Genomic DNA, 12,372 nt, shown 5'->3' on the forward strand with positions numbered 1-12,372 from the left:
TCTATTATCTATACAATGGGCCATCATTGATTTTGTCCCAAAAGGCCTAGCATATTCCAACTTTTTTCAAGGAGCTTTTAGTTTTGATTGGGTTATTGTGCCTAAAAACCTTTAAGCCTACTTAAAGAAAATATACTGCATCCCTACCTAGCCTGGCAAGAGTGGCCAAAAGGGTGTTTAGCATCGCCAGTGGCTCTGCAGGCACGCTGCAGGCACGCTGCAGGCACGCTCTCCAGGCACCTTCACTTAAGCCTGAAGCCACAGACTCACTTAAAAATGAATTCAAAGGCACTGAGCCTAAGGAATTTTTCACTTAATTTGTATTTAATTCTAAGCAAGTCACAGCCTACACTCACTACCGTTCAAAAGTTTGGGGTCACTTACAAATGTCCTTGTTTTTGAAAGAAAAGCTTTTTTTGTCCATTTAAAATAACAACATTGATCAGAAATACAGTGTAGACATTGTTCATGTTGTAAATGACTATTGTAGCTGGAAACGGCTGATTTACAGAGGCCTGTTATGTGCTAGTTAGCGGCCATCAGACTGTTAAACAGCCATCACTAACATAGAGGCTGCTGTCAACATAGACTCAAATCTTTGGCCACTTTAATAAATGGATTTAATAAAGGCATCACTAGTCACTTTAAATAACGCCACCTTAATAATGTTTACATATCCTACATTGGATTACGATTACAGGCTCAGGGTTCGATTACAGGCTCAGGGTTCGATTACAGGCTCAGGGTTCGATTACAGGCTCAGGGTTCGATTACAGGCTCAGGGTTCGATTACAGGCTCTGGGTTCGATTACAGGCTCTGGGTTCGATTACAGGCTCAGGGTTCGATTACAGGCTCAGGGTTCGATTTCAGGGTTCGATTTCAGGGTTCGATTACAGGCTCAGGGTTCGATTACAGGCTCAAAATGGCCAGACACAAATAACTTTCTTCTGAAACTCAGTCTATTCTTGTTCTGAGAAATGAAGGCTATTCCATGCAAGAAATTGCCAAGAAACTGAAGATCTCGTACTACGCTGTGTACTACTCCCTTCTCTGAACAGAGCAAATAGCGCAGTGCTTAGGGTCGTCGTCCTGTTGGAAGGTGAACCTTCACCCCATTGAGGTCCTGAGTGCTCTGGAGCAGGTTTTCATCAAGGATCTCTCTGTACTTTGTTCCATTCATCTTTGCCTCGATCCTGACTAGTCTCCCAGTCCCTGCAGCTGAAAAACATCCTCACAGCATGCTGCTACCACTATTCTTCACCGTAGGGATGATGCCAGGTTTCCTCCAGATGTGATGCTTGGCATTCAGGCCAAAGAGTTCCATCTTGCTTTCATCAGACCAGAGAGAATCTTGTTTTTTTACGGTGTGGCTTCAGTCTGGCCACTCTACAATAAAGGCCTGATTGGTGGAGTGCTGTAGAGATGGTTGACCTACTGGAAGGTTTTCCCCTTCTCAACAGAAGAACTCTGGAGTTCTGTCAGACCAAAATGCAGCGTGGTTCTGGTTGAACATCTTTAATAAAGATGATAACGTGAACAATATACATAAAGAAAACGTGGAAAAACCGAAACAGTCCTAACTGGTGCAAGAGACAGGAAACAATCACCCACGAAATACTCAAAGAATATGGCTGCCTAAATATGGTTCCCAATCAGAGACGACGATAAACACCTGCCTCTAATTGATAACCACTCTAGGCAACCATAGACTTACCTAGAATACTACACTGAACACAACCTCATCAATCTACAAAACCTCTAGACAAACCAAACACAATCACCCATGTCACACCCTGGCCTAACCACAATAATAAAGAAAACACAGAATACTAAGGCCAGGGCGTGACACCACTGTGTTCTTGGGGACCTTCAATGCTGCAGAAATGTTTCGATATCCTTCCCCTGATCTGTACCTTGACACAATCCTGTCTCGGAGCTCTACGGACAATTCCTTCAACCTCATGGCTTGGTTTTTTCTCTGACATGCACTGTCAACTGTGGAACCTTAGGTGTGTGCCTTTCCAAATTATGTCCAATCAATTTAATTTACCACAGGTGGACTCCCAAGTTGTAGAAACATCTCAAGGATGATCAATGAAATAGGATGCACCTGAGCTCAATTTCAAGTCTCCTAGCAAAGGGTCTGAATACTTAAGGTATTTCAGATTTGAATACATTTGCAAACATTGATTCTAAAACCCCCTTTGCTTTGTCTTTATGGGTATTGTGTGTAGATTGAGGAATTTTTATAAAACAAACAAAATGTGCAATAAATTCCGGATGCACTGTACATGCTGTTTAATATGACATGTAGCCTATTTGAAATGATGAGCGCTTGTTACATTCACCTTTTCATGTTTATTAGAATACTTTTCATTCATATGTTTTTTTCCTGTGAGAGGAGTGTATTTTATCAGAGCGGTTAGAAAGGATGAGAGATGAGCAGGATTTCCCACCACTCAACTATTCTTCCCATGAGAATATTGTAGCTAGCTAACTAGACTGGGTGGAGCGTTGAGGGGTGGGTTCTTCAAGGTCATTTTCCATATCGGGATGTTTAGAAGACCCAGTTGAAGAAGTTTGACACAAGGGGATAATTGTTGTGTGGTACATTTAGCCAGAACAGGTTTACTGTAAGACCTTATTGGAAATCTCAGCTTTTTAAAAATATATATTTTTAATCAAACGTTTAATTCAATCTCTATTAGAACAGTAGGCCACCTGTTGGGTTGTTAATAGCTACCTCATCTACCCACCAAGCAAGGTAAGTGACTAGGAGCACAGCGATGTCATGCATAACATCACTCATGCCTAACAACAAGGTTGTGCTATGTGCATTATGGACAATCCAGGCTGAAATACACATCTATCTTTCTAGGCCTACACTAGTCACTCATCTCACAGCTGCTGAAACTCCTACAGGACCGCTAGTTCACCCAAGTTCATGCAGTGGCTGAGCTCTTGTGTTTTCAAGACTTGATTGCGTGGATGGAGTTTCCTTCCTCCAATCTGAGGAACTTTCTCCTACAGCTCAATGGGTTGACTCAGTACTTTAGCCTAATAGCAGGTGTACATGTATAGTAATAGGGCTGATTACAGCAGCAGCTCAGCTTATCTATTTGGCAGCATCCCAGCTGAACGTGCATCATTAAACTTTACCCAACTAGCTACTAATGCTCTTATTGTATTTGTACTGCTGACATTTGAAATATAAAATGGGCCTAAACCGTCATAATACTAGCCTTTATCGGCCTATCCAGAGTCCGTAACATTAAAATGTTTATTGGTTATAAAGGCATTATTGACTATGGGTTAACATACTAACGCTCATGCTGTCTGTCTGACTCTGTCTGTCTGTGTCCCCTCTACAGATGAATGAGTCACTCCAAGGGACTCTAGAGAGGAACGTTGTCCTCCACTGCCGGCCCCCGTCTCCCTCACCCTGCACAGCCTCCCCTCTACAGACATCATCAAATGAGCTCTATCTGAATGCCACTTTCTATGGGTTTGGATTCAGTACAGCAGCCAGCAGAGAAGAGAGCCAATCTCTTACAAAGCCTCATTTTGCCACGGAACCTTATGAATTACTTTCAAAAGTGCCTCGAAAGAACTAAAGAAAACCATGATTTTTCCTTCATGTATAGTGCTGCTGTTTTGAGAGTATTCCTCTGATTGACCATAAAGGGAAGGACAGTTGCATCAGAGTGGACAGGACCGTAAACTACATTAAGGCTTTAGGGGAGCAGTCATAACTTCTCTCTCCATACGAGCCGACGACCATGGTCCCCCAGAAGGCTGACTTGACTGTTTTGCCATGTCAGGATGTGGTGGAGATGCCAGTGAAGAAGCAGAGCAGTGAGAGGGACGAGGAGAGTCCTGATGGGTCTCTGGGTGAGGGTGCTGGGGGGGAACGGATTCCCCTGCGCAAGTGGGTCATGCATGGTGCTGTCATGTTCGGACGAGAGTTCTGCTACGCCATGGAGACAGCCCTGGTCACACCAGTATTACTGCAAATAGGTCAGTACCAATGGAGACAGCCCTGGTCACACCAGTCTTACTGCTAATAGGTCAGTACCAATGGAGACAGCCCTGGTCACACCAGTCTTACTGTAAATAGGTCAGTACCAATGGAGACAGCCCTGGTCACACCAGTCTTACTGCAAATAGGTCAGTACCAATAGAGACAGCCCTGGTCACACCAGTCTTACTGCAAATAGGTCAGTACCAATAGAGACAGCCCTGGTCACACCAGTCTTACTGCAAATAGGTCAGTACCAATAGAGACAGCCCTGGTCACACCAGTCTTACTGCAAATAGGTCAGTACCAATAGAGACAGCCCTGGTCACCAGTCTTACTGCAAATAGGTTGGTACCAATGGAGACAGCCCTGGTCACCAGTCTTACTGCAAATAGGTCAGTACCAATGGAGACAGCCCTGGTCACACCAGTCTTACTGCAAATAGGTCAGTACCAATAGAGACAGCCCTGGTCACACCAGTCTTACTGCAAATAGGTCAGTACCAATGGAGACAGCCCTGGTCACAGCCAGCCCTGGTCAAGTCTTACTGCAAATAGGTCACCAATGGAGACAGCCCTGGTCACACCAGTCTTACTGCAAATAGGTCAATACCAATGGAGACAGCCCTGGTCACACCAGTCTTACTGCAAATAGGTCAGTACCAATAGAGACAGCCCTGGTCACACCAGTCTTACTGCAAATAGGTCAGCCCAGCCCTGGTCACACCAGTCTTACTGCAAATAGGTCAATACCAATGGAGACAGCCCTGGTCACACCAGTCTTACTGCAAATAGGTCAATACCAATGGAGACAGCCCTGGTCACACCAGTCTTACTGCAAATAGGTCAATACCAATGGAGACAGCCCTGGTCACACCAGTCTTACTGCAAATAGGTCAATACCAATGGAGACAGCCCTGGTCACACCAGTCTTACTGCAAATAGGTCAGTACCAATGGAGACAGCCCTGGTCACACCAGTCTTACTGCAAATAGGTCAGTACCAATGGAGACAGCCCTGGTCACACCAGTCTTACTGCAAATAGGTCAGTACCAATAGAGACAGCCCTGGTCACACCAGTCCTACTGCAAATAGGTCAATACCAATGTCAATACCAATGGAGACAGCCCTGGTCACACCAGTCCTACTGCAAATAGGTCAATACCAATGGAGACAGCCCTGGTCACACCAGTCTTACTGCAAATAGGTCAGTACCAATGGAGACAGCCCTGGTCACACCAGTCTTACTGCAAATAGGTCAATACCAATGGAGACAGCCCTGGTCACACCAGTCTTACTGCAAATAGGTCAATACCAATGGAGACAGCCCTGGTCACACCAGTCTTACTGCAAATAGGTCAATACCAATGGAGACAGCCCTGGTCACACCAGTCTTACTGCAAATAGGTCAGTACCAATGGAGACAGCCCTGGTCACACCAGTCTTACTGCAAATAGGTCAATACCAATGGAGACAGCCCTGGTCACACCAGTCTTACTGCAAATAGGTCACTACCAATGGAGACAGCCCTGGTCACCAGTCTTACTGCAAATAGGTCAGTACCAATGGAGACAGCCCTGGTCACACCAGTCTTACTGCAAATAGGTCAATACCAATGGAGACAGCCCTGGTCACACCAGTCCTACTGCAAATAGGTCAATACCAATGGAGACAGCCCTGGTCACACCAGTCTTACTGCAAATAGGTCAATACCAATGGAGACAGCCCTGGTCACACCAGTCCTACTGCAAATAGGTCAATACCAATGGAGAAAGCCCTGGTCACACCAGTCTTACTGCAAATAGGTCAATACCAATGGAGACAGCCCTGGTCACACCAGTCCTACTGCAAATAGGTCAATACCAATGGAGACAGCCCTGGTCACACCAGTCTTACTGCAAATAGGTTGGTACCAATGGAGACAGCCCTGGTCACACCAGTCTTACTGCTAATAGGTCAGTACCAATGGAGACAGCCCTGGTCACACCAGTCTTACTGCTAATAGGTCAGTACCAATAGAGACAGCCCTGGTCACCAGTCTTACTGCAAATAGGTTGGTACCAATGGAGACAGCCCTGGTCACACCAGTCTTACTGCTAATAGGTCAGTACCAATGGAGACAGCCCTGGTCACACCAGTCTTACTGCTAATAGGTCAGTACCAATGGAGACAGCCCTGGTCACCAGTCTTACTGCAAATAGGTCAGTACCAATGGAGACAGCCCTGGTCACACCAGTCTTACTGCAAATAGGTCAATACCAATGGAGACAGCCCTGGTCACACCAGTCTTACTGCAAATAGGTCAGTACCAATAGAGACAGCCCTGGTCACACCAGTCTTACTGTAAATAGGTTGGTACCAATGGAGACAGCCCTGGTCACACCAGTCTTACTGCAAATAGGTCAATACCAATAGAGACAGCCCTGGTCACACCAGTCCTACTGCAAATAGGTCAATACCAATAGAGACAGCCCTGGTCACCAGTCTTACTGCTAATGGGTCAGTACCAATGGAGGGCGTTGGTTAACCCAAAAAATGGTAGTGGAGTTACAACTAAGGCATTTCATATGTGTATTTGACCCTTTTGGATAATTGTTTGCCAAATGGCTACCAAAGATTGGTCCCACCCCAGTCTGTGTTAGGTTTACTCCATTATAAGGGCTGGGAGTTATGTGGGGTTAACTGTTAACTATCTGTACACTGTGCACAGGCAGCATAACAGACCGGGGCCGTTACTAGGTAACTAGGTTTGCCACCAATGCAGAATGGAACAATGTCTTCTACAGAGTTTGGTAGGTATGGCGAGAATGTCTGAGTCTGCACGTTTCACTCAACCTGTTTTCCCGCCGCAAACAAACTATTTAGTCATAAATGGATTTGCCAAACTGTCCATCTCTGTGATGTAACTCCTATGCACAGTTTAGAGTACATGGATAGTAGGTCTCTAGATCTGTCTTTATCTACACAGCATGTAACAGCTGCACTTTTCTTTATGTAGTGATGAACATTGTAGGCAGACCTTGTCACACAGAAAAGGGTTAGCTACAAATGAACTAGTATTGGATAACACAGGCTTATCTAAATCCGCTCTTTCAGGACTCATAACAGAAGCAAACATGTCAGTGCACATAATAATGTTTTGAAATAGTGGTGAAGTTAAAGTTTGTTTTTGTAACCCTTTAAACTTGTGCCCGTATATGCTGGTTGAAAATGGCAGATTTGGGCACTAATAAGCGCCTACGATTGGAACGCAGTGGCTGTATGCTGGTTGAAAATGGCAGATTTGGGCACTAATAAGCGCCTACGATTGGAACGCAGTGGCTGTACAGTAACATGTTATACATGTCAGAGCTCTGGCTCTGCGTTGGTTTTGACCCACCAGCCGTTCTGAACTTGAACACCCATCCCTGCTGCTAATTGGTCAACTTTTGCAAATTCTTTGTCTGAGTGAGGGATATACTGTAAATTAAGATGACTCGATGTATTTAGAAAGATGAGACGTTGAGGATTATACTAAATACCGCTTTGATGTCATACAAGCAAGACAAACAACAAATGTACACTTCACATTTCCACATCATAAACCTACTGTCATATACAGTATCAACATTTATGATCACTATATTTTGATGTACAGTTTACAAGATGACATGTGATCATACCCTGGGTTGTTCTGAACAGGAGCAGTCTGTTTGATGTACAGTTACAAGGTGACATGTGGTCATACCCTGGGTTGTTCTGAACAGGAGCAGTCTGTTTGATGTACAGTTACAAGGTGACATGTGGTCATACCCTGGGTTGTTCTGAACAGGAGCAGTCTGTTTGATGTACAGTTACAAGATGACGTGATCATACCCTGGGTTGTTCTGAACAGGAGCAGTCTGTTTGATGTACAGTTACAAGATTACACGTGATCATACCCTGGGTTGTTCTGAACAGGAGCAGTCTGTTTGATGTACAGTTACAAGGTGACATGTGGTCATACCCTGGGTTGTTCTGAACAGGAGCAGTCTGTTTGATGTACAGTTACAAGGTGACATGTGGTCATACCCTGGGTTGTTCTGAACAGGAGCAGTCTGTTTGATGTACAGTTACAAGATGACGTGATCATACCCTGGGTTGTTCTGAACAGGAGCAGTCTGTTTGATGTACAGTTACAAGATTACACGTGATCATACCCTGGGTTGTTCTGAACAGGAGCAGTCTGTTTGATGTACAGTTTACAAGGTGACATGTTATCATACCCTGGGTTGTTCTGAACAGGAGCAGTCTGTTTGATGTACAGTTACAAGGTGACATGTGATCATACCCTGGGTTGTTCTGAACAGGAGCAGTCTGTTTGATGTACAGTTACAAGGTGACATGAGGTCATACCCTGGGTTGTTCTGAACAGGAGCAGTCTGATGTGCAGTTACAAGATGATGTGATCATACCCTGGGTTGTTCTGAACAGGAGCAGTCTGTTTGATGTACAGTTACAAGATGACATGTGGTCATACCCTGGGTTGTTCTGAACAGGAGCAGTCTGTTTGATGTACAGTTTACAAGGTGACATGAGGTCATACCCTGGGTTGTTCTGAACAGGAGCAGTCTGTTTGATGTACAGTTACAAGATGACGTGATCCTACCCTGGGTTGTTCTGAACAGAAGCAGTCTGTTTGTTTATTGTGTGGAACAAGCACCTGAATGCACTTATGACTTCTTTCTACACACCTAAATGACTATATGTTCCCCTGTATTGCCTTGTGAAAGCCTACGCTGTAAGATCCTGTTTGATAACTTAGTTAGTCATGTTGGCAATAGAACAAGCTTTAAAATCATGCCCACCTGACCCATATTGCGATTTATAATGGACAGTTTTTTTGGATTGTGTAAATAACAACAGTAATTGTGTGATGACTGTGGATGCCGGGTTGTGTTCCAAACTAAACAACTACAAGCGTGCTTGCTCTAGTTCCTCAACGGCACAGCTAGCAGAGTTCAAGACTCTTCTTTGAGTCATAAAAGTGCATTGAAATGTATTAGGAACTGTGCCCACTTTGGAGAGGTGTGTGTCCACTTGGAGACAGCAGTTAGACCCTTGTCATTTGTGTGTCTTATGTTGCACCTACCCCACAATTTCCAGGAATATTATTATGTTACTGAATGTATCCAGAGTATATTCAGATGTTGTTATCAACAACTGTGACAAAGTAGAGTAAATATAAAACCAACAGTGTAATGGTTGAATTCAGTCTTGTTCCAGGTGAACTGTTGTGTACTCAACTTTTGATCTACAAAGTCTTCCCTTTCAATTGCTACAATGGTTATGTATATGCTTTTCATACTTTTTCTGTAAGAAACATTTCAATTTAGCCCTATCCATATAGGCCAATTCCCACGAGTGTAGAGGGTTAAGTCTTGGTGACATTTCCCACTATTCCCTTGAGTATAACCTAGTCCCAGTCATTCATTACGGCCCCTAATGTATAGCCTATGTTTAACTACGTTGTCCTTCTCAGAAATACCAAGGAAATCTGACTTGATGCCAGCTTCTCATATCTTGTTGATATTCTGAGAGGGTTATAATACTCTGTCTAGAAGCCAGTGACCTTTCAATAACCAGTTTACTGCTCAGACTGAGCAACAGACTAGGTCACATTCAGTGCATTCCACTCCATAAACCAACAGGCTACGCATTTAACCCTGTCTGAACAGATTCTAACGTGCACTACCTGGCATTTGAAAGAGGATAGAAAGCTGCCATTTTATTGTTTCCAGTTTCACTGCCTGTTCTGTTGTTGCCATAGCTGTGAGGCCTATATCATTGTAGCGTTCCTACAGAGATGAAGATTGTCAGTTTGTTTCCATAGTTCTTGCAGCAAGTTGTGTCTTGCGTGAGGGCTCTTATCTAGGTTAATGAACAACCGGCTTGTAGAAACAAGTCCACTTGTTTTCCTTCTAGTGACGAGCTCTAACACGTATTCTAGTGGGAGATGTACAGGGATTGTTGTTTAATGTGTAGGCCTGCTGAAGTAGAGCATCAGCAGCATAGCGTTCATTATAAAGCTCAGTAAAACAGCCTCGTTCCAAGCCGAGGTCCACAGTACATCAGAGTGGAGCGTGGTACATTGAGATGGTTCCAGCTACACCTCACCTGACACGGCCAGATTTGATCTATGCCTCACCAAACCTGCTAGTGACTATGTAATGACTGGAATGTGATTCAGCATTGTTGACTAAAAGCTTTGATGGCTGTGGTTCTGTAAAGAACACGCCCTTTAGGCTGCGGGAAAAGATTGTGTAAATAGTTGATGAATGCTACTAGGATTTAATCCGTGATCAGTCTCTCTGTGGTCAAAGCCTGAAGCATATTGATTGAAGGTGTTTTTCCTGTGTGTTTTGATGTTTTCAGGACTTCCAGAGCAGTACTACAGCCTGACGTGGTTTCTGAGCCCCATCCTGGGCCTGATCCTCACCCCTCTCATTGGCTCAGCCAGCGACCGCTGCACCCTGAAATGGGGCCGCAGGAGACCCTTCATCCTGGCACTCTGTGTGGGGGTGTTACTGGGAGTTTCTCTCTTCCTCAATGGGTCCCTCCTAGGTGAGTGGGAGGTACTGTCTGAGTTCCAAATGGAACCCTATTCCTTATAAAGTTCACTACTTTAGACCAGAGCCATAGAGTCCTGTGGGCTGTGGTCAAAAGTAGTGCATTATGAAGGGAATAGGCACTATTTAATCATCATGTATTGGAAATGTGAAACTCACTTAGATGCTCATGTTTTCTGTATTGTAAAATGATTCTTTAATGAAAGCGCTATGCTAAATAAATAGAATGCCTTATTATTATTCTATGTGCTCTAGGATTAGCCCTCGGGGACGTTCCCAGCAGTCAGCCCATTGGGATAGTGCTAACGGTGCTGGGCGTGGTTCTACTGGACTTCAGTGCAGACGCCTCAGATGGGCCTATCAGAGCCTACCTGTTGGATGTAGCCGACACAGAGGAGCAGGACATGGCCCTCAACATACATGCTTTCTCTGCAGGTACACGATGCTGCCCTAGTTGTATTGGCTCCTTCTCAATAGTCTGTCCTTGATTCCTTGTGTCCTCTCCTCCCCACATCCTCAAACAGTCAGGGGGAAGCAATAAGAGGATTTAAGAACCCTACAAGCACATTTCTTCTCCTCATATCCTGTTGTCTTCCTGCACTTTCATCTGATGTTTTGAGGAGGAGGCAGGGAGAGGACGGGAGGAGAGGACACTAAGACACTGTAGAATCACTATGTAACTGGGGGGTGAATGCCAAAGACACTATAGAATCACTATGTAACTGGGGGGGTGAATGCTAAAGACACTAGAATCACTATGTAACAGGGGGGTGAATGCCAAAGACACTATAGAATCACTATGTAACTGGGGGGTGAATGCCAAAGACACTGTAGAATCACTATGTAACTGGGGGGTGAATGCCAAAGACACTATAGAATCACTATGTAACTGGGGGGTGAATGCCAAATACACTATAGAATCACTATGTAACTGGGGGGTGAATGCCAAAGACACTATAGAATCACTATGTAACTGGGGGTGAATGCCAAAGACACTGTAGAATCACTATGTAACTGGGGGGGGGTGAATGCTAAAGACACTAGAATCACTATGTAACAGGGGGTGAATGCCAAAGACACTATAGAATCACTATGTAACTGGGGGTGAATGGCAAAGACACTATAGAATCACTATGTAACTGTAACTAACTGGGGGTGAATGCTAAAGACACTAGAATCACTATGTAACTGGGGGTGAATGCCAAAGACACTATAGAATCACTATGTAACTGGGGGTGAATGCCAAAGACACTATAGAATCACTATGTAACTGGGGGTGAATGCCAAAGACACTATAGAATCACTATGTAACTGGGGTGAATGCCAAAGACACTATAGAATCACTGTAACTGGGGGTGAATGCCAAATACACTATAGAATCACTATGTAACTGGGGGTGAATGCCAAAGACACTATAGAATCACTATGTAACTGGGGGTGAATGCCAAAGACACTATAGAATCACTATGTAACTGGGGGTGAATGCCAGAAGACACTATAGAATCACTATGTAACTGGGGGTGAATGCCAAAGACACTATAGAATCACTATGTAACTGGGGGTGAATGCCAAAGACACTATAGAATCACTATGTAACTGGGGGTGAATGCCAAAGACACTATAGAATCACTATGTAACTGGGGGTGAATGCCAAAGACACTATAGAATCACTATGTAACTGGGGGTGAATGCCAAAGACACTGTAGAATCACTATGTAACTGGGGGTGAATGCTAAAGACACTAGAATCACTATGTAACAGGGGGTG

At 44.3% G+C, this 12,372-nt stretch overlaps 1 protein-coding gene across 1 annotated transcript in view; it reads left to right on the forward strand.

Moving 5' to 3' along the window:
• slc45a4b (solute carrier family 45 member 4b) overlaps nt 1-12,372 on the forward strand; it is a 51,152-nt gene that overhangs the window by 1,771 nt on the left and 37,009 nt on the right. Inside the window, exons 2-4 of the mRNA XM_065027556.1 lie at nt 3,373-4,018; nt 10,412-10,600; nt 10,861-11,040. Of these exons, the coding sequence (XP_064883628.1) occupies nt 3,781-4,018; nt 10,412-10,600; nt 10,861-11,040 (607 nt within the window). The 5' untranslated portion in view covers nt 3,373-3,780. The remainder of the gene's footprint in view (nt 1-3,372; nt 4,019-10,411; nt 10,601-10,860; nt 11,041-12,372) is intronic.

This window comes from Oncorhynchus nerka, linkage group LG14, assembly GCF_034236695.1.
Source record: "Oncorhynchus nerka isolate Pitt River linkage group LG14, Oner_Uvic_2.0, whole genome shotgun sequence".
NCBI classification, from domain to species: domain Eukaryota; kingdom Metazoa; phylum Chordata; class Actinopteri; order Salmoniformes; family Salmonidae; genus Oncorhynchus; species Oncorhynchus nerka.